The sequence below is a fragment of the Phyllopteryx taeniolatus genome, chromosome 7 (assembly GCF_024500385.1).
Source record: "Phyllopteryx taeniolatus isolate TA_2022b chromosome 7, UOR_Ptae_1.2, whole genome shotgun sequence".
NCBI classification, from domain to species: domain Eukaryota; kingdom Metazoa; phylum Chordata; class Actinopteri; order Syngnathiformes; family Syngnathidae; genus Phyllopteryx; species Phyllopteryx taeniolatus.
This window is the reverse complement of record NC_084508.1, coordinates 19626152-19649833: the sequence shown is the minus strand read 5'-3', so window position 1 is coordinate 19649833 and position 23682 is coordinate 19626152. Positions and strand designations below refer to the sequence as shown.

At 39.6% G+C, this 23682-nt stretch overlaps 1 protein-coding gene and 1 long non-coding RNA gene across 2 annotated transcripts; both read right to left on the bottom strand.

Annotated features, from left to right (window-relative positions):
• Positions 1–10142: 10142 nt before the first annotated feature.
• LOC133480355 (uncharacterized) lies at positions 10143–16287 on the bottom strand. Its single transcript, XR_009789247.1, has 3 exons — positions 16197–16287; positions 10540–10668; positions 10143–10265 (listed from the first exon to the last, which is right to left on the bottom strand). It is a non-coding gene; the product is annotated as an uncharacterized LOC133480355 (long non-coding RNA).
• A 798-nt stretch (positions 16288–17085) lies between these two features.
• On the bottom strand, positions 17086–20668 carry srek1ip1 (SREK1-interacting protein 1). The gene is made up of 5 exons (XM_061780386.1): positions 20455–20668; positions 20101–20148; positions 19766–19900; positions 18656–18728; positions 17086–17841 (listed from the first exon to the last, which is right to left on the bottom strand). Exons 1-5 carry the CDS (start codon positions 20465–20467, stop codon positions 17610–17612), a joined length of 501 nt encoding a protein of 166 aa, XP_061636370.1. The 5' UTR covers positions 20468–20668; the 3' UTR covers positions 17086–17609.
• Positions 20669–23682: the final 3014 nt, after the last annotated feature.

Below are 23682 nucleotides of genomic sequence, written 5' to 3'. Positions count from 1 at the left end.
TTCATCAGATTTTAGTTCACCTCTGTTTTTCTGCTGTTTGCATCCTCTCATTGAACTACATTCCCCCCCTCCCTCCCAGTGGACAAGCATTAAGATAGTTTGTAAGTTAAGAACCAACTTATTCTGGCTTTCAATTTGACTTAAGCAAGACTCACCATAAAAAAACAATTCCCTCACTCGGTTGTTTTGAAATCTACTTCAATGTCTCAAACTGGTGTTCTCTGCATAATAGGCTTTATCTTTTGATTTGAATAGCTCACTTTGAGTTTGAGACTCTTTTCATGTATAACTTGGCAGTGGTTCCTTTTGATCTAACTGTTGCCGGAGTCAAAATACTGAAATCATCAATCTAAAATTGTTTAAATAGATTTTTGGGAGAAGGGGATAAGGAAAAAGCTCAAGGTTGACTTCTTTAGTTTCCAATTACTCCTTTTAAAAAAAAAAACAGTGATGCCTCAAAAGATTAATGGATAATACAAATGTATTTAGCTCAAACCCCACCCCAAAACATAATTCACTTATGGTCTTGTTGTTTTGGTAAGGCAGTTATCATTCACTCTAAACAGGCTATACAAAGGCAGTATAGTAATGGCGTTATCATTCGGTGTGCTTCAGAGGACAAAACCAACCACGTTAACGACTCGCTGATTCTGTCAGAATTAGATCACACATGATAAATGACAACAGGCAATCCTTTGAACACAATCCGCTCCTGAATACTGGCCGACCTCCGATTTCTTCAAAGTAAAATAAATAAAAATGGCGCCCGGTTCTGAGGTCATGGGTTCAATTCCAGGTTCCGGCCTTCCTGTGTGGAGTTTGCATGCTCTCCCCGTGCCTGTGTGGGTTTACTCTGGTTTTCCACCCTACGTTTCCTCCTACATGTTCGTAGGTGTGAATGTGAGTACCGGTATGTGTGTTTGTTTGCTATATGTGCCCTGCGAATATCGGCTGGCGACCTGTTCAGGGTGTACCCCGCCTCTCGCCCAAAGGATAGGATAGGTTCCATTACTGAAGGCAAGTTGCCTCACATAAACATCAAAACACAGCTCACTTTCTGGTGTTCAGTCTGTTATTTTCTCATATTGTTGTTGCATTAGCCATATTGTTAGTACATGCGTTAAGGGCTTAAAATGTTATTTTCAGGGGTTGCAATGAATTCCATCCCCATTTCTATGGTCTTCATCATTTTTTTTTTCTCTGAAAAAAAAAAAAATCCTTCGGTGGCACACATGCAGGCACACACACACACACAAAAAGGGAATCTTTTAGATACCCAGTGAACTGAGGTTACCGTGTCACAAGATGTTTATGTGTGGGAATCTTCCGTAACGTAATTTTATGAAGGTGGTTTGACCTCTGGATTTTTGTCGGACAAATTCTGATTTGAAAGATTTCAATTAAATTTAGAGGCTCGCCTTAGTTAGCTCTTCTTTTAGAAATAGATGTTTTTCAATACCGGTGACACTGCTGCTGTGAAAGAATATGCACTATTTGGGGGCCACCACTATTTACGAGCTTACGGTTTAGCTAAGATTTTGATATGAGAGTACCTAAACCACCCCCAATAGTTGCCAGCTACAGGACATCTCCTCCAAGGACACTGATTGTTCCTTAAAAACTTTTGACCACCCACAATTGTATCATGGAAGATGGATTTGTGATATTCCCGTAATGACAGGAATGCAGGCCGAGTGGTAAGCACATTATCCTGGCAGTTCGGAAGTTGGAGGTTTGAATCTAGGCTCATACCTTCCAGTGTGGTATTTGCATGTTCTCCCATGCTTCCATGGTTTTTTTTTTCTCCAGGTACTGGCTTCCTTCCACATTCCAAAAACATTCATGTTAGGTTTATTGAAGACTAAAAATTTCCGTAGGTGTTAATGTGAGTGTGAATTGCTGTTTATCTACATGTGCCCTGGTATTGGCTGGCAACCAATCCAGGGTGTACACCACATCTCAACCAAAATCACCTTGGTATAGGCTCCAGTTCACCCACGACCAGAGGTGGGTAGTAACGCGTTGCATTCACTCAGTTACATTTACTCAAGTAACATTTTCGATAAACTGTACTTGTCAGAGTACTTTAAATGCACTGTACTTTTTACTTTTACTTGAGTATTTATGTGAGTAAGGATTGATACTTTTTCTCCATTACAATGATCGACATGCCGTTCACTACTTTTATTTCCATCCATTCTTGTGTGCGCATCTATTTTGAGACTCCATCTTCGACTTCCACATAGGGCACCGATGTGCCAATCCAACATGATCACTAATGTCATTTGAGTCCAATTCAACAATCAGATGACACAGCTTTGTCATGCAGCTCTTAAATTGTGTAAATTGTGGACATTTCAGCCCACTTCTAACTTGAGAAAACACCTTGCGGTAAGTTGCAGATGTTTCTGTTCTTGTTTTGGCAGTGGATATGGCAACATTAGCCCTATCCTATGGTGTTGCATACGCACACGCATACACAATCACTAAGTCTGGCCAGCAAACAGTTTCTTCATGAAGTCATTGAAATGAAAAAAGCGAATAATGTTTCTGTAGAGCCCAATGCATGTATTGTTGGGTTTTGGGCAGTTATAAATCGAAATGGTGGCAGGTGTGTGTCGACTGCCATATATTATAATTTTTTTAAAAATTTTGTTTGGTGTTCATGCTCTGATTAAAAAAAAAAAAAAAAGTTACTCTTGAGTAGTTTTTCCATTGAGAACTTTCTTACTCTTACTCAAGTAAATATTTGGATGAGTACTTTTTACTTTTACTTCAGGCATATTATTCTAAAGTAACAGTACTCTTACTTGAGTACAATATTTGGCTACTCTACCCACCTTTGCCCACGACCCAAGTGAGGATAAGCGGCATAGAAAATGGATGGATGAACATGAATGCATCTCAGTTAAAATTGCGAAATACAGAATTAATAAAACGCAGAATCTTGACAATGACAAGGTACATTAGTTTTGAAAACAAAGTACGAGTGAACCTGTCTTATGTAACAGTCAACAGTCAAAATGAACTGCAAATGCAAAATTGGCAAGAATCACTTTCCCAGGGTGGGAAAAGCAGCTTGTATTTGGAATGAGGGCATAACTCAAATCTCCAACTGATATAATCACTCTCAACATGCACATGGAACTGCATGACCCAGGCCGCCACCAATCTCTAGCACAGATCAATCAGAGCTCTTCAACACTAGGCCTTTCAGCACCGAGACCACTCAGGCCTGTTACATTGCTTCATGTATCCCCCACACACATAAAGCTAATAGAAGGCCAGTGTTACAAATGCAATCAATAAGAAATTCACAACATTTAAATGCATTCAGGCGGCACGGTGGGCGACTGGTTAGAGCATCTGCCTCACAGTTCTGAGGACCTGGGTTCAATCCCCGGCCCCGCCTGTGTGAAGTTTGCATGTTCTCCCGGTGCCTGCGTGGGTTTTCTCCGGGCACTCAGGTTTCCTCCCACATCCCAGGAACATGCATGCTAGGTTAATTGACAACTCTAAATTGCCCGTAAGTGTGAATGTGTGTGCGAAAGGTTGTTTGTTTCTATGTGCCCTGTGATTGGCTGGCAACCAGTTCAGGGTGTACCCCCCACCCTGCCCGATGACAGCTGGGATAGGCTCCAGCACGCCCGCGACCCTTGTGAGGATAAGGGGCTCAGAAAATGGATGGATAAATGCATTCAGCAGATTGTAATAATGGTAAAATCAACAGGACTCTAGTCCACATTGAAAGGAGTCAGATGAGGTGGCTCAGGCATCTGATTAGGATGCCTTCTGGACGCCCTCCTGGTGAGATGTTCCGGGCATGTCCCACCGGAAGGAGACCCCGTGGATGACCCAGGACATGCTGCAGAGACTACATCTCCCAGCTGGCCTGGGAGTGCCTCAGGATCCCCCCGGAAGAGCTGGATGAAGTGGCTGGGGAGAAGGAAGTCTGGGCTTCCCTGCTAACGCGACTGCCCTCGCAACCCGACTTCAAATAAGTGGAAGAAAATGGATGGATGGAGTTCATAATTCGTCCAAAGTCTTGAAGAATACCGTAATACTCCTCTAAAGTCATGTAAAACGTCATTGTTACAACTGCCATCATGTACAATGGTCAGCAAGCATCACCGTATTAACCCTGTGTTCTATGTTCTCTTAGTTTTTTGTATGTAGCTTTTTTCCAATGGACGTTACAGCTTCAAAAAGGGATCTTGCTGGAATAAGAACATAAGAAGAGATAATGGAGAAGAATGTAAACCAGGTATGGGACATAAACACACTCAAGACTCACCAACGCACATTGTAACTTGTTGACAAATGAAGACTACAGTATTTGACTGTTTTTACGTTTTACAATGGTCATAGAACCTGTTAGGTGAATTCTGAGATGTGTTTCTAAATACATTAAACATACAACCCCAATTCCAATGAAGTTGGGACGTTGTGTTAAACATAAATCAAAACAGAATACAATGATTTGAAAATCATGTTCAACCTACATTTAATTGAATACACTAGAAAGACATGATATTTAATGTTCAAACTGATAAACTTGATTGTTTTTAGCAAATAATCATTAACTTAGAATTTTATGGCTGCAACACGTTGCAAAAAAGCTGGGAGAGCTGGCAAAAATGACTGAGAAAGTTGAGGAATGCTCATCAAACACCTGTTTGGAACATCCCACAGGTGAACAGGCTAATTGGGAACAGGTGGGTGCCATGATTGGGTATAAAAGGAGCTTCCCTGAATTGCTCAGTCATTCACAAGCAAAGATGGGGCGAGGTTCACCTCTTTGAGAACAAGTGCATGAGAAAATAGTCCAACAGTTTAAGGACAATGTTCCTCAACATACAATTGCAAGGAATTTAGGGATTTCATCATCTATGGTTCATAATATCATCAAAAGGTTCAGAGAATCTGGAGAAATCACTGCATGTAAGCGGCAAGGCCGAAAACCATCATTGAATGCCCGTTACCTGCGATCCCTCAGGTGGCACTGCATCAAAAAAAGATATCACCACATGGGCTGAGGAACACTTTAGAAAACCAATGTCAGTAAATACAATTCGGCGCTACAGCCGTAAGTGCAACTTGAAACTCTACTATGCAAAGCAAAAGCCATTTATCAATAACACCCAGAAACGCCGCCTCATCTAATATGGACTGATGCAAAGTGGAAAAGTGTTCCGTGGTCCGACGACTCCACATTTAACATTCTTTTTGGAAATTGTGGACGTTGTGTCCTCCGCACCAAAGAGGAAAGAACCATCCAGACTATTATGGACGCAAAGTTCAAAAGCCAATGCTTTTGAACTTTGCTGAAAGGTACATACAGGTTTTGGAGAAACATATGCTGCCATCCAAGCAACATCTTTTTCATGGACGCCCCTGCTTGCTTTCAGCAAGACAATGCCAAACCATATTCTGCACCCGTTACAACAGTGTGGCTTCGTAGTAAAAGAGTGCGGGTACTAGACTGGGCTGCCTGCAGTCCAGAACTGTCTCCCATTGAAAATGTGTGGCGCATTATGAAGCGTAAAATACGACAACGGAGACCCCGGACTGTTGAACAGCTGAAGCTGTACATCAAGCAAGAATGGGAAAGAATTCCACCTACAAAGCTTCAACAATTAGTGTCCTCAGTTCCCAAACGTTTATTGAATGTTGTTAAAAGAAAACGTGATGTAACACAGTGGTGAACATGACCCTGGCCCAGGTTTTTTGGAACGTGTTGCAGCCATAAAATTCTAAGTTAATGATTATTTGCTAAAAACAATAAAGTTGATCAGTTTGAACATTATATATCTTGTCTTTATAGTGTATTAAATTTAATATAGGTTGAACATGATTTGCATATCATTGTAATCTGTTTTTATTTATGTTTAACACGTCCCAACTTCAATGGAATTGGGGTTGTAATTTAATTGCTGAAAACATGCGCAAAGATTGAGAAGAGTGTAGTATTCAATTTTTCACCATTTCAATTTTCCTGATGTTTTGAGTGTGACTAAAATGGCACCCAGTGGCACACTTGGGTGTCCAGCATGAGTCCCCCTCCCCCACGATACAAGAACTGAGTGCCTTTGTTCACATCAGGGGCTATTCGATGCAATTATAAGTTATTTGGTTATAATTACTTGCCCATTTCTATCACTATAGCGTGCAATTAGCTAGCTAGTTATCCATTTAAAAACATTTGAAAAATGCATCTAGTGTTGATGCCACAAATAACAGAACAGCTCGATGTCGTTATTTAAATTTCCAAGTGTTACATATTTTGTGTTATTCAGGCAACCGTAATATGTTTCTGTCTTGTACTGTACGATGTGTGAGCAATCGGCTGAATAACTTTTGGCGTTGTGTTGAATTGAACTTTCCTAGAAGTGTGTCTGTTATGTGGACCTACACACCAACACAACAGAAAGCGAGGTGGTGACGCATTGCATGACCCCTCCACCCTTCCACAATGTCTGGAAGCCTGTTAGTCCGCAAGCTAGCTAGTGGCTAGCGCCTCTCGTCGCGGTGTGGAAAAGGACCTGAGACGACTCGGTGGGATATATTCCAGCCACTGGAGGCTTTAAGCGGATATAGACATATTCGCCCACAGCGTCTCAGAGCTGAGAGAAAGGGTGAATTTTTTTTTTACGATTTTGAATCCTCATTTTATATACTTGATTTTTTTATTCAGCCAAATTTGGCATTTTTGTTAAAATTCTTATCTGTGGTGTGTCCAATTTATGACATTGAGATTTTCACTTTAGCAAGATGCAATGTGTATTATCAAATTACACTTTCATTATTTCTTATCAAGCTTAAGATTTTGTTTTTACATTTGAACTAGTCATGCACCGTAAATGAAAATTCGTGACCGAAAAAGAAAACCAAAAAGTAGGAACCCAAGTCCAAAAACCGAAACACTGGAAAAAAATTACAATACCAATGACTAGTAAAATTGTATGTATGGATATGACTGCAGAGCTGCCAACCTATAGAAATTCACTTCCATAACAATTTGTCTGAATTTCCATATTTAAATTTTTTTGAAAGAACATTACCATTATTGCAGAATATTATGTAATTGGATGAAAATAATTCTGCCTAATGTTTGATTGCACAACATAATTATTATTCTAGAATTGTAATCTTGAATAAATTATGGCTACAATATTTGTTATTTTAATGTATTTATTACATCAAACTTAAATGGCGGATGCATTTGAGGCTAAATGTCTTCTCTAGCATGCTGTTTTTGTATCTGTATCTACTATTGCAACTGCACTATTAATTATATTAAAGTACTTTTAACCTTATAAGCCTATTTTCTTAAGTAACATAGCGTACTAGCGGTGATGTACTAATTAATTTCTGGTTTCAGGGTCCGGTCCCTGTGTGCCCGTCTAGGGTTATCATGTATTATCGATTGTCAAGTATTTTCGAGACACTCATTAATTTGCCTGCTATTTTGCTCTTCAATGTTGGTTGCGCTACAATATTATGCAGTTCCAGGCAGACCTAAGTGAGAAGTGTACTGTATCACCCAGTCCCTTATTTTGGTGTTTTGCGACTTAATGTCAACACACACTACCCACTACAAGCCCTTCATAGCTTAGCAATTGGCATGGTGTCACATCTTTCTGTTAATTACTCCTTGTCCTCCCTTCGTGATAATGATATTTGTCAGAAGTGTAGCTTATTCCCTGCCATGTAGGGAGGCAATAATTAGTGACCTATGCTGCATTGACACCGAACGCGAAGCGAACATTTGCCTCTGTGGCTCAACATCATATTTTGTCGCGTTAGCTGTCGCTCGTAGGGAGCTGTTCAATGTGGACGCACTGTTTTTTAATTTGTGTATTTTTTTTATAATATAGTGTACATGACCATGCGCTGGCCACGGTTTTTGCTTGCATCATAAAAACATCCTGTTTTGGCCGTTTTATTTTGGTGACAAGTTTTTTGGTCCCAAAGTGAAAATGCACTTTTGGCCCATTTTTTGCTGGTCAAAATTTCGATGCATCACTAATTTGAATACTCACTGAGAACAATCATTGAGAATGCATACTGTATTTATGAAATGTATCAACTATATTATGCTATATGTGATAAAGCCTACTTAGAATTAAAAAACCAAAAAAAAAACATAGAATTTGATATTCAAATAAAGGACTAAGCGTGTTTTCATGTTTTGCAGTAGTTCAAATGTCAATTGTTTTTACTTTCGACTGACTTTGAACCTGGAATTTGAGGTTCAGGCAAAAAAATATTCTTTCATCCTCCCATCAGTCTCATTCGTTTTATCAGCCCTCATTCTATATTTGCTCTCTCGCTTTCATTCGTTGCCAGTCTTTCATGCTCTCTTTGTCTTAGTCTTCCTCACTCTCACCTTTCCCATGTGCTGCAGGCGTGGTTATAGCCAAATCCCGGAGTGAATGACTGAGAAAACATCTCTGGTTACCTCTGTTTCTGTGCTTATGCTCCTTACCAATTTTTACAACTGCTGTGTTTGAAATAATGAATGAAAAATGACAACACTCTCACTTTGACCAAAAAAAAGAGACTGGTGAGAACTAAGCGACTGGTGTGGAAACAGAGCATCGTTGTTTAATGCAAATTTTGGGGCCGACTTCCTATTTCTGAAGACCAAAGCACTATGTGATCTTAGTATGACACTTACATGCATCTGCATTTTGACTTTTCAAGGTGTTTACTTTGCAAAACCTGTATGTCAATTCACTAAGATCCAAGTCATTCCCCATTTATTTGTATTATATTTGATTTGTGAATACACTTAGTGGCTTCATAACACTGGCCCCTTTGACAATGGATTACTTTGTTAATATTCGGTGTACAAAACTGAAGGACATCTAAAGACTACGACAAAACCCTTTATTGTCACTGTTGATATTGTAAGACATCACATCAGTAAAATATGGTTTAGCAGGTCTTTGAGGCCCATTTTTCTTTTCCTTCTGGAATGGACTCCATCTTCTATCTTTATTGCACTTAAAGATTGTTCTGTATTTGGTATGTCATTTTTCCCAGATTTTGACTCGGTATCTTTACTGTTTCTCTCCTGTAAGGAAAGTAAAATTTATTTTCCTTGTAGAAGATGCAGGTAATTTTGTTATAGTAGCTTCAGAACCTGAAGACATAAAATGTGAGGTGCTCCTACTGTATGCTCCACGCTAAATGTCTAAGTATTTTCTAAAAGCAGTGGTGAAAGTCCCTGAAATGAAGATAAAGACTTTATCTTCTGTGTTGCGAAACAAGGTTCCAACACAAAACTGCTCTTTGTTGTTTTCCTTAGACAAAAAGTGATTAGCTCAGAATTTCTCCAGTAATTGGCAGAGCATTAAATGCTTTGATGTTGACAATTAAAAGCCAAGCTTGCAGGAATGACTGAATAACTTATCTTTAAATGAACAACATTGCACTAAATGCACGCCTACACATTTCCCCTGCTCCCTAATAGGCTTTCCCTTTCTTGCCTGTTTCTCGGCTTGTAAATCCATTTCAGAAAAAAATATGTACATTTGTGGTCCCAAACTAGCAGGAGAGGGGATCGAGGGTAAAATGCTGTTTTTGCATGCGACTGAAAAGATAGAATAGAATACTTGTATAACTAGACCTTACAATGGTATAACACCTACCGCAATGCTTGAAAAGAGGATGTGCTGTAACTGTGCTGTAGTTATTAGTATGTTATTACATGAGTAATGTGTTGTTCCAGTGTTATTATAGAAGTCCTGAGAAACTTACGGATCTGATGATATAGCTTTAAACTCAGATAATATTATGGTTGCAATTTCACATAGTAAAGTAACCTAACCCTAACCCTGTGCTCCATCTTCAGCAGTTCTGATGTTGTTTGGGTGACAAAAAAAAAAATAAAAGTATGCGTGTTCAGCCCGCTTTGGGAGGTTAAACACTGAACAAGTCTCCTTGTATCATTCAACTGCCTAAAATAAACAGCCCACAGATGAGATTAGGGTTATTCTGTAAAAGTGTGACCGTCTGCAACAGCTTCAGTGAAGCTATGCAACTACACAGCTCCTGAGGTCAAATTTGTGCAGTGTGCTCATTAAATGGCCTTGAGTGAGGCACTTAACTCACCAAATGAAAAGTGTTACTATAAAGAAACATTGTGATGAGAGGGTTCCTGGTTTGTATCCATGCACCAGCTGGGAGACTCTTTGGGCAAAATGAGCAATATGAAGACCTTTTTCCATCAAGAGGGAAAAAAGGAGGGGATGGTAAGACTGGGGAAATAAGGAAAACAAGGTTTATTATGATGTAAGAGAACGAAAAATAACTTGATCTTGCTTTAACCATTGTGTGCTCCTCTGGTCTCGTTTGATGGTTTTTACAAAGAAAGGCACAATAACTTCACATTAAACAAAAATACACAACCCTTTTAATATAAATATGAAGCAGAAAGCATTCAAAAAGTCACGAAAATTATAGATTATATAATATGACCCCAATTGTCTTTGAACCCAGTCAGATGATGAAGATGTATTAGAAATATTTTACCACAAGTTGCAATCTTTTTGAGTGGTGCTGAAGGTACAAGCTCTCAATGTTCTCCTTTTAAGTATAAGTTGTCAGCCAGCATCACTCCTGTCACCTTCGGGACTTGCTGGAGACTTGGCTGTGTGTCACCTGAAGACAATAAGTTTTGAAGTTGCTTTAGATGGGTGTTACAGCATCTTACATCAGGACATGTCAGACAGGCTCCAGTTTGGGAAGCACTCTGTTGGATCTTGTGGTCAGTCATGTTGGAGCATCTCTCTATCATCTTAAAGGTACACAATTTTGATACAGTTCTCTAATTGACTCTTATTAGATTATTTTTTTTTGACAGGTAACTTGAGTTTCCATCATCTCCACTGACTTTATTGCTGCAAGTGTACTACAATACAGTTGCCATTAGCTAAAAAATGGGGAAAAAAACAAAAACATTATAAGATATCAAATACTGTAATTCACAAGAAAGGTTTCCATCACGGTATCTGTTATTCTAATTTACCCTTATTCCTTGTCCTTCTCTGCAAGCAGTGAGGTCAACACAGGTCATCTGTGGTGGTCATACAAAATATGATCAATGCGACCTTGCATAAAGTCCCCCATGTGACCCACGAACTTGGTCAACAAAACTCCAACAACCCAAAACGTTTTCAAGAGAATATCCTCACCCCGTTTGGCTCCTTATTATCTTTACTTGTGGGTTTTGGGAGTATGTTGAACACACTTCCTGTGAAGCTGTGTGGTATTTCTTACAGCCTCTTTTTTTTGTATGACTTGAGACATATGGATTACAGTCTATTTATCCTAGAGGTTATTCTCTACTTTTGCTGTTTTAAGGGCCACAATAGGAAGAGAGAAATGAAATCTAAGATGTAGAACCTAAATTGGTAGCAAATGTACAGCTTCCAACCTGCACTTGTTCACAAGTAAGTACAACTGTGAAACAATATTTCAATAGTAGTCGCAGACACACAACTGGCGCCATCTCTAATTGGGCTGCTCCCATCAAACTGCATCACAAGTGATTTTCATTTAATTTCAGGGAATATTTTGACTATATTATGCTTTTCTGTGTAGTGGACAAGGCACATGAGCAAAGGTTTGCAGATAAAACATTCAATAGCGATTCCTATATTGGTACAAGTTAGGTATTTTTCAGAGAGTAGTGATTCAAGTTTGAGATTAAAGTGTATGAATAAACTTGTATAACTTTTAAAGACAATTTTATTTAACCTTTATTTATCCAGTTCAGCCAATTGAGAACAGATTGTCATTTGCAATGCCGACCTGGCAGCAGACAACAGAGTAAAAGAAAGCAAAATAAAAGCAAATACAAATATATACAGTAAACTGTACAGTGTGATATACAGTGCGGTTACATAGTTACATAATACATTACATTATACCACACATGTACAACATCCCTCACTAACTTTTTAAATGATGATAATGGAATGAATGAGGTAATATTTTTATTTGTTGAAAATGTTGCATGTTTGGGGCAAAAAATCGAAAAGAATATTGACCAAAAGCAGTGCTGATTTTAAAAACACAAAGAGCTTTAAAAAACTGCTGTTAATAAAATTCATAATCCTTTACTGTATTGATTAGTACATTCCTTAGTTTGTATTCCTGCCTGACTTCCTGTTCCTGCTGGCATCCTTCTATCCATCCATCCATTTTCCTCTACTTATCTGAGATTAGGTCACGGGGACAGCAATTTAAGCAGGGAAGCCCAGACTGACCGCTTCCCAGCCACTTCCTGTAGCTCTTCTGGGGGGGGATCCTGAGGCGTTTCCTGGCCAGCCGAGAGACATAGTCTCTCCAGTGTGTCCTGGGTCGTCCCCGAGGCCTCCGCTCGGTGGGACGTGCCCAGAACACCTTACCAGGGAGGCGTCCAGGAAGCATCCTAACCAGATGCCCGAGTCAACTCATCTGGCTCCTCTCGATGCGGAAGAGCAGCAACTCAACACTGAGCCCTCCCGGATGACCAAGCTTGTCATTCTATCGCTAAGGGAGAGCCCGGACACCCAGTAGATGAAACTAATTTCTTGTTCTTTCGGTCATGACCCACAGCTCATGACCATAGGAGAGGGTAGGAACGTAGATCGACTGGTAAATAGAGAGCTTGGCCTTATGGCTCAGCTCTTTCTTCAATATGATAGACCGATACAGAGTCCGCATCACTGCAGTCTCTGCACCGATCCGCTTGTCCATCTCCCGCTCCTTTCTTCCCTTGCTCGTGAGCAAGACCCAGATAAACTTGAACTCCTCCATTTGGGGCATGATGTCCTTCCTGACACGGAGAGGGCACTCCACCCTTTTTCAACTGAGGACCATGGCCTCAGATTTGGAGGTGCTGATTTTCATCCCAGCCGCTTCGCACTGGGCTGCAAACTGTTCCAGCGAGAGTTGGAGTTCACGGCTTGATGAAGCCATCAGAACCAATGTCATCTACACAAAGCAGCAACGCGTTACTGAAGTCATCAAAGCGGAACCCCTCAAAACCCCGGCTGTGCCTAAAATGTCTGTCCGTAAAAGTAATGAACAGAATCTGTGACAAAGTGCAGCCTTGGCGGAGTCCAACTCTCACTGGAACCGAATCTGACTTACTGCCAGCAATGTGGCCCAAACTCTGACACCGTTCGTACAGGGACCGACCAACCCGTATCAGGGAGTCCGATACCCAATACTCCCAGAGCACCCCCCATAGGATTCCCCGAAGGACACGGTTGAATGGCTTCTCCGAGTCCACAAAACACATCTAGACTGATTGGGCGAACTCCCATGCACCCTCGAGGACCCTGTTGAGGGTGTGGAACTGGTCCACTGTTCTACGGCCAGGACGAAAACCACACTGCTCCTCCTGAATCTGAGATTCAACTTCCTGACGGATCCTCCTCTACAGAACCCCTGAATAGACCTTACCAGGGAGGCTGAGGAGTGTGATCCATGTTGATGTGTACACCACAAGCATGTTGTGGTTTCACTATTGTGTATTGGCTATATCAATGGATCTAGACTCCCATGGATATGTTTTCCACAAATGCGCTACTGAGTATTTGAAAACATACAATCTTATTGGAATTGGCACCTTGTTAATTCAGTCATTGTGGTCAGCCATTTGCCCCCCCAAAAAAACTATTTAGTCTCCGTCTGACATGAATGCACCAAAGATGTTTGCATGGAGGCTCAATCGCAGCACTGCTGCTGTTCAGTTCTCTTCAAAGGGACTTTGAAAATCTAATTTTCATTCAAATTGCTCCATGGAGTCACATTTGCTCTCTGCTTTCCTGTGCAGCCCAAAAGGCTCAATAAAAGCCAATGGGCTGAGGGGAACTAGTTGTTGTTGTCACAAAGAGCATATGTTTTGCTCAGTGTGGCTGCTCATGGACAGTTCTACTTTGGCTTCATTTCATGTTGTCTTACAATCTGGGCCATTATGAAGTTTACTACTTTCAAGAGTTTATTTCATGAATATTTGAAAGTAGTAAGTGTACAAAGTACTACACAAATTAATAGGAACAAGGTCACTAGACACGTCAATGGGTACAACACATCTAAAGCATTGCAGTCAGAAAACTTTTAACATCTGAACTGATTTTTAAAATGTTGAAAAAGAAAAACTACATTGTGATGGCAATTTCTTGTGAACACTTATCCTTGTCATTTCTATTGTGGTGAAAGAACTGGGAGAAACATATAAATACTAAATTATCTTTAAGCGTAACTGTGAGTGCGAATGGTTGTCTTGATGTCCCATGTGTTTGGCTGTCGACCAGTCCTTGTAGTATAGTATTTTAACTCTGGACTTAGATCAACATGGTGTGACGATATGAGCATATTACAGATGTTTCTGTATCTCTTTATCAAAGTGAAATAATGGTGGTTATAAACTCTTATCAAAAAGTTCAATATGGAAAAGAAATATTTTTTGTAATAGGTAATTTTTCATTACAAAGGTTTTTTTTTTTTGCACATTCTCCTCAGATGTTGAGCGTCACACACTTGGCGACATGAAAACCCAGCTAGGATTTTTGAGATTCCTTGCCAAGAGAATTGCCACAGAAAATTGTGTATTCACCAGCCCTTTAAATCGATTCACAGGTACTGAGTGTAAATGTGTTCACACTGTCGTAAATCAAAACTTTATGGCTTAGTGTGTGTGTTGGTTACACACTATGTACATATTGGCTTGAGCTCCCAGTGTGAACCTGATACACGTGTTTATCACCTCCTTTTGCAACATATTTACTACATTAAGATTGATGTGAGACACGTGCCTTGGCCAAAAATTATTAACAATTTGAGCTGTAAGAACACATGTAAGGTGTGCCTTATACACCTTTCACACACATTTGTTTTCGTTTATTTGAATGCATTATGCATTATGAAACGAGAATTAAACTACAGATGAGCAAGCAAACTCTGAAAATCCCAAATTTGCGGTTTTGTATCATGATCTTCAAACTGTGACCACTAGGTGGAGAGTCAGTACTGCTGTAGCCGACTTAATCGTTTACCCCCATTGTTTCTAAACGCCCGACATAAACTACTGAGTAAAATACACTTGAGAAGCATACCGTGGGGCAAAACTATTTAGTCTGCCACCAAATGTGCAAGTTCTCCCACTTAAAAAGATGAGAGAGGCATATAATTTTCATCACAGGTATATACCTCACCTATGAGAGACAAAATGAGAAGAAAAAAAAAAAGAAAATCCAGAAAATCACTGTCGGATTTTTAAAGAATTTACTAGCAAATTATGGTGGAAAATAAGTATTTGGTCAATAACAAAAGTTCATCTCAATATTGTGTTATATACCCTTTGTTGGCAATGACAGAGGTAAAAAGTTTTCTGTAAGCCTTCACAAGGTTTTCACACACTGTTGCTGGTATTTTGGCCCATTCCTCCATGCAAATCTCCTCTAGAGCAGTGATGTTTTGGGGCTGTCGCTGGGCAACACAGACTTTCAACTCCCTTAAAAGATTTTCTATGGGGTTGAGATCTGGAGACTGGCTAGGCCACTCCAGGACCTTGAAATGCTTCTTACGAAGCCACTCCTTCATTGCCTGTGCGGTGTGTTTGGGATCATTGTCATGCTGAAAGACCCAGCCATGTTTCATCTTTTCACTTAAAATCTCACGCTACATGGCCCCATTCATTCTTTCCTTTACATGGATCAGTCGTCCTGGTCCCTTTGCAGAAAAACAGCCTCAAGGCATTATGTTTCCACCCCCGTGCTTCACAGTAGGTATGGTCTTCTTTGGATGCAACTCAGTATTCCTTCTCCCCAAACACAAGTTGAGATTTTACCAAAAAGTTCTATGTTGGTTTCATCTGACCATATTCAGACAGGCCTGGACATGTACTGGCTTAAGCAGGGGAACACGTCTGGCACTCCAGGATTTGAGTGCCTGGTGGTGTAGTGTGTTACTGATGGTAGCCTTTGTTACTTTGGTCCCAGCTCTCTGCAGGTCATTCAAAAGGTCCCCCCGTGGGGTACTGGGATTTTTGGTCACCGTTCTTGTGATCATTTGGACCCCACGGGGTGACATCTTGCGTGGAGCCCCAGATCGAGGGAGATTATCAGTAGTCTTGTATGTCTTCCATTTTCTAATAATTTCTCCCATAGTTGATTTATTCACACCAAGCTGCTTACCTATTGTAGATTCAGTCTTCCCAGCCTGATGCAGGTCTACAATGTTGTTTCTGGTGTCCTTTCACATCTCTTTGGTCTTGGCCATAGTGGAGTTTGGAGTGTGACTCTTTGACGTTGTGGACAGGTGTCTTTTATACTGATAACGAGTTCAAACAAGTGCCATTAATACAGGTAACGAGTGGAGCACAGAGGAGCCTCTTAAATAAGTTGCAGGTCTGTGAGAGCCAGAAATCTTGCTTGTTTGTAGGTGATCAAATACTTATTTTACCGATTAATTTATCAATTAATTCATGAAAACTCAGACAGTAGGATTTTCTGGATTTTTGTTCTCATTTGGTCTATCTTAGGCAAGGTATACCTATGATAAAAATTACAGGCCTCTCTCATCTTTTTAAGTAGGAGAACTTGCACAACTGTTGGCTGACTAAATACTTTTTTGCCCCACTGTATGTTACAGAAGCCCACACTGAAAAGAGTAGTGTAATTACAGTTCCGGCAGTGATACAGAAAACACCGTTTTTCAATTTGTTGGTACACACTGTACATACCAGACAAACTATTCAAATGAGCCTTCGGACATTGGCATTACGTGACAAGACTGTAAAACGGCAGGCTGCTGCCATCTACAGGAAAATATTATCTGTTCCATTGCCCAAAGTTTTCCTTTGTGCATCCTTATAATATTAGGTCAAATACTGTACATGTATTGGCTGTGGTGATTGTTAATAATACAATGACAGGTGACAGATTTGCTTTATGTACAATGATCACTGATTGATCATTGATTACTCAGGAATAAAATATTTTAGATTAAATTAACTTTTTGTCACTTTGTGCACAAGTCAGAAAGAATGTGACATTTCCCATTATCTTTACATTCTACAAAAAGCAGGGATGCATGTATATTTATTTTTCTCGGTTCAATTGCCTTTCAAACACCCGTAAGTTACCAACAAGTGACAAAAGATAGTCCATCAGAGATGTAACCTGAACATCAAAGTTATTCATCAAATGGCTGTGATGACAAAGAATTACAGTAGAAAGGTACTATTGAGGTAAGGTACAACCAATGGTAAAATGTACTCATGATTTCTACCGATCAGATAACCTTGTTTGGTATTTGTCTTGAAAACCTACAGTTAAAGTGAATTGAGCCCCATTGCATGCAAATGTCCAGAGAAGAACCGCTATCAGTTTTCAGCAGATTCTTTTATGCTTTACACATATTTCCAAAATAGCCCAAAATGTTTCCAAGAATAAAAGTGTAGAAAGGCTGCTACTATTTCCTTGTAGCTCACACACTTCTACTTCCCACTACCGAGGAACAGTTCATTTTAACAAACTACTTTTTGAGTTTTGTCAAGAAAACGTCATGGAATGGAAAAAATAAAAAACTGGACCCCTGGACACAGTTCAGTCACTGTCTGATTCACTTGAGCTGGAGGAGGAGGAGGAGCTTTCCTGTTTCTTCTTCCTTTGTCTCTTTTTATGCTTCCCATGCTCCCGTTTGTTCTTCTTACTTTTCTTCTTGTGACTTTTCAGTTTCTTTTTCTTTCCGCGCCTCTCATCATCAGACCCGGAGAGGGACCTGCTGCGTTTCTTTTTTTTCCTGGTAGCTTCTTCATCACTTGATGGTGAGGAATATCTAAGAAGTAAAACAAATTTTTAAGCTTATAGCAAAGCGGCTATTAAATTACGCTAAGAGAAAACATGTACAGTACTAGAAAAACGGTAGTCATTTCAAAAGTTCTTTGACAAACTAATATATATATATATATATATATACACACACACACACACACACACTTGTTACTATTAAATGTTGTAAGTTACAATCATATTCCACTCCAGCCCTGCAGGTGGCAGTAATGCCCACCACAAAATGTTTGACAACTGTCGTAAAACTAAAGGAGAAGAGATTGTGTTAATAGTCATCAGTGGAGTTTTTGCAATAATATACAAAAGAGGGGCGGCACGGTGACCAACTGGTTAGCACATCCGCCTCGCAGTTCTGGGGTTCAAATTCGGCCTCGCCTGTGTGGAGTTTGCATGTTCTGCCCGTTTATCCTGGGTACTCTAGTTTCCTCCCACATTCCAAAAACATGCAAGGTAGGTTAACTGAAGACTCTAAATTGCCCGTACGTGTGAAAGTGTGTGCGAATGGTTGTTTGTATACGTGTGCCCTGTGATTGGCTGGCAACCATTTCAGGGTGTACCCCGCCTCTCACCCAGAGTCAGCTGGGATAGGCTCCAGCACACCGGGACCCTAGTGAGGATAAGCGGTATGGAAAATGAATGAATGAATATACAAAATAAAAAAAAATCCAGGAATCTTTATATTGATGGCCCATGCCACACCCCTCCAACCATTTGAGGAATCATTATCATTAAGTAATTTTTGGAAATCATCATTATGTAAACTGACAGACGTTGTCCACCGCTCAATGAAAATAACGTACCTCTTTCTTGATTTTCTGTCTTTGTTCCTCTTCTGCTTCTGCCTCTCTTTTCTATGGTCATCAGCAGGAGAGTCTAACACATGGAAATTCAGTCAGAATTACAGTCAACAATCTTGTGGGGATGCACCGATACCAACAACAGTATCAGTACCAATCTGTACGTCTGTCCTCGTACTCTGACTCGAAAAAAAATCAACCGATACAACTTTACCAGCATGACAGGTGGAGTAGGAGCCATGTCAGCCGTGTGGAGATAAGTTAACGTAAAGACGGATGACAACACTTTGTTAGCAGACTGCAGACAGAGGCGGCCAATCAGCGAGCAGTCCCACATGCAGCGAGTTTGTCGAGTCCCATTCACCGTTCCGTCTGAGCCAGCCAAGCTACTGTCAAAAAGCTGACGGACTGTGGGCAATGCGCTGTGGCGAGTACAAAGAAGTAATCAATGGTGTAAGTATCACTTCAGTTGTCCTGTCATAGTTGTATTTGGTAACTTGGGGTATTCTCAAGAAGCAGATTTGTATTTTTTCTTACTCACTTTCTTTTGTAGCTAACACACAAAGGTAACACTGCTCGCATACCTACTTGTATATCCAGTAGACACGATGTTCATTTTCATCTCCTATCTAGCTACTACTTTTCCATAGTGACCCGCCTAGTGTTCAGACTGAGACCCCATATAACTGAAAGACCTTGTGTTACATTTGAGGTAAATATGTGGCATCCAAGGCAAGCAGTTGGATGTGAAAATGGCAGTAATAAAATAAAAGGTGTTATACAGCATTTGAGTGATGCTTATACCATGTTCAAGAGAAGTTTGTTTTGTTTTTCTTAACAAAATTTCATTACAACAACAAAAACAAAAAAAAAAAAAAAACAAAAAAAAAATCACAATTTCAAGATGTAATGGCATTATCAAGTATCGGTACTTGTTATCAGCGAGTTCCCACGCGTAGTACTTGTTCTCTGTCTGAAAGAAAGTGGTATCGGTACATCCCGAATCTCATGTAACGTGTAAGCAGACACAAAACCAACCAACAATATAACCAACCAATCATTGCCATGTATATCAGACCATGTGTTGTTAGTGTTTTGAATATGATCTCTTACCTCTACGACTTTGCCCGCTTCTACCTAGGACTTCCTCTTCACTTTCCTCAGTGCTGGTGCTACTTACATCCAGAACTATGTCTTTCTGGGGGTCAACTCTCACAAAGTTTCGGCACTCAAAGGTCAAGTGGCCAGCTTAAAAAAAATAAAAAAATAAAATTTAAAAAAGAGAGAGCGAGTGAAAGAATGATTGGACAATAATTGCAAAAAGCGCTAAGAGGCTGTTTGGTCTTTGCTTCAGTTTAACTTAAACGAATCACTGCCAGAATGTATGTCATCCAAGCTGGGGTGAACACATCCTGTGACTAGGGAGTTTTGGTCAAATGTATACTTACGATATCCGCATTTCTTGCATCCAGCTCGGATACTGTCCTTATTCGGGCCTGTGTCATTAAACAGGATAGATAGAGATTGGTATTTTGGACCACAACGGTGCAACTGGGGGCATCAAAACATTTCGGATATGACATGCATTGTTGAAGTACTGCGTAACTCACACCGGCACCTCAAATCGATCCGCAAATACCAATAATGCAGAAGGAGAAATTCAATCGTATCAGTACAGTGCTTGAGTCGGTGTTTCGGCTAGTAAAAGTTAGCAACTTCCCTACATGCTAAGAAACTCCCGGAGTATATTAAATAACCCAATGTAAACCGTATAAACGTAAAGTTACTAAACTGATACTTACCAGGAACCGCCATAACCGTCCGAATGGTCAGAGTTGTCACCCAAAATAAAACCGGGTAGACTTAATAGTTCCGGGAATAGAATTGTTCCGCCCTGTGTACCTCCCTCTCTTTACTTCAGGAAATGCACGGTAGGCATTCTTGTCATAATAAAAATTGTTACACTATTGCTGATCATTTCATGTTGTCAATACTGGGGAAGAGGAATTGGGAATCGTAAAAACAAAATACTGTCCAAACACGACAGCCTCGAGAAAGCAGAAACCGGACAGTCAAACGCCAACACTATTTTACCACTAGGCGTCGCACGTTAAGCACTTTCTAATCAAGTCTTTTTTTTTTTTACCGTGTTCAAAGTGTTCAGTACTGCCAACAGGAACGACAACATTCATTAAATAGTGAAAATAATTACACATTTAAATACTTATATGCAATTTGAAATAATTAAATGCATATTGAAATAAAGAAATACTGAAATAAATACATCATGGCACGTAATTATTTAATTTATTTCATTTTGGCACTCTTGGTAGTGCATAGCAAACTACACTCACCGTCCACAACACCGGTTACACTTGCACAATCCAATGAGATCTAATACAATGACACCATCAACAATTCTACAGTACCTTGAGAAAAATAATCGTTCTCACTTTTTATTGACACTGTTAAAAGACGTGTTATTTTAATGTTGTGTTTGTAGAGTTGCGAGGAGATAATAAATAAAGATTCAGTTTCAAAAGGTATATGAACTATAAGACCTTAGACGTTAATGTGAGTAAAAATTAACAACAAACAATGGGCTTTCACAGAATATATTTAAGTCAGCCTGTAGAATACAGCGGCAAAGTGCAGCTGTATTCTATTGTTACTCATGCCACTCCTGCTTTGAATCTGCCAAGAAAAAAACAGAAGTACCGTAACCTTCAATGGTCAAAAAGGGATATACATAGGTAAAGCCATCCATTGTAAAAGTTGGACTTGTGAAGAGTTTGTTAGTTCTCATTAATACAATCTGTCTCACTAAAATATTCAGTAGACCCAGAAGTGCATAACAATGTGTAATTGTGACTGCTGTAGGGGGAGTTAAACTAGCGCTAGCCCATGATGACCTGGCATTTTTGTATGGCTTTTAAAATAAATTATATATTTTTTCATACTTTTGCTTAATTTCAAAGTCCTACATTACTTTTACGAATTTGTATTGTTATTAAAATAGATTAGAAGAGTTTACTCAGAGATACCAAGGGTGGGAAAACAGCTCTACTTATGTCTCCCTGGCCGTGGATCCAGGTGGTGCATACTATTAAAATGGACACTTTTCCACCTCAAGACGGTAGGCCACAAAGCCATCTGGATACACTTTTTTTTTTAAATACAGGATTTGTATGAAATGGGTGATTTACTTTGAGAGGGTGGAACTTTAAATAGAAAATAGGTGTCATAGTGTGTGTTTTGGATTGACACCTTACTGTGTACTATCTCTTGGGCTTTCAAATAGGCTGCAGTGTCTCATAGACAGTAGCCAACCCTCTGACAATTTCGCCTCTGCCACCTCAGACTAGAATAATCAAAGCAGTTTAAACCTTTCCTAGTCTCTATTTCTGTGTGTAGTAATTTAGTGCATCAAATTATCATAATATTTACCCTATACCTGATTGCTTTTCCAGTTAAGTCTATTGTGGTTTCTAAGGAGGTTACTGGTAATTGAAGGCAGCCAGCAAGAGTTACACTGACAGATGGAAAATGTTGTCAGAACACCCCCAACACACACAGACACTCACTCTCACACACGCGCGCACACAGATTTTGATCACGTCATCAAGCTAAAATATAACAGACAATGTTACCTACTTACTTACATTAGTACATGAGGCCTAACCACAAACTCAAAATGGAGTACCTCTATATATTTTTCCTTTGCATTTCAGTCACAGTTAAGGTTTAAAACAAGCATCTTACTCATACTGACTAAACTGGGATGTGGGATGAAGAACTTTTTCTGTTTTCATGCTCACACTTTGAAATAGCATCCCCTTGCTGTAGAGGAGAAGAGGCCTCAAAATAATGTCCAGACATATGGAATAGCAGCTTCAGACAGGCTTGTTCGGAGATGTGTTTATGTCTCCGCCAAGACATTCCATTGAGGTTTAATGCTGGTTCTTTCCTTTCGTGCTTATCTCGGCCTCATTTCTATGACTTGGGATCTGTCATCAGTTATATGTATTTAAAACAGAGTTGTGTTTTTTTAATGAACAGTGTGACAATCAGTTCATACTTTGACAGATAAAATTGAAATTAATTTACAATAATATTGAAGTCATTCCGAAATTGGATCACTTTTTCTCAATTTTAGCTTGAAAGGAGTCGTCCATAAAGTTAACTTACATTTGTGGGGTGGGTTTAGTCCTGTTCTGAGTCTCACGCTGTTCAAGTTGGTTCTGATGGTCCTATGGCCTGACCCCCATACAGTGTACTGACTGGCTCTAATAGTGCTGTGTTCTGACCTCCAAAATGTGTCCTAATTTAACTGGTTCTATCTGTCATTTGAATGTTAAGTAAAACATTCATTCACATTTTGAGTTAAATTGTGTTGTATTTGGTTGATCAGTATTGTTATTTTCAAGTATTTTGAAAAACATTTTATTAGTTTTAAAGTGGAAAAAGGCAGTGGGTCAGTTTACCACCTTGATTTCCCTGGTCTGTCTTGTTTTGACAAGATCAGTTTGAAAAAACCCAAAACACATTCATATATTCGCTGCCCTTTGTCCTGAATATGTTCTGATCATTTCCATTGTGAGGAAATATCCTAAGTTAATGGGAAATGTGTACATTTTACTTCTTCATCATCTTAGCTTGCCTAGAGGGGAGCGTGAAAAAAGAAAGTCTCACTTTACCCCATTCTCCCCTAAATAAGAAAATGATCCAATTTAATGTTCATATTTTCTTTTTCATACTGTATTTTAATATGTTAATTATTGTTTATGTGGCTGGACAAAAACATGTTTACATTAAAGTTCAGAATTAATAATTGGAAGGATTATTAAATTGCATTTTTAAATCCCCACATTTGCATACATACACTTATTCTGGTAATTTATAACATTATGTTATTACAATATATTTGAGAATTACCGACCTTAGTCTCATGAGTTGATGTTATGGTGGGAGTCAAAGGATTTTCAGATTTCAAATTGGGACCTGCCACTCTTTAAGTTTTGGGAATGACT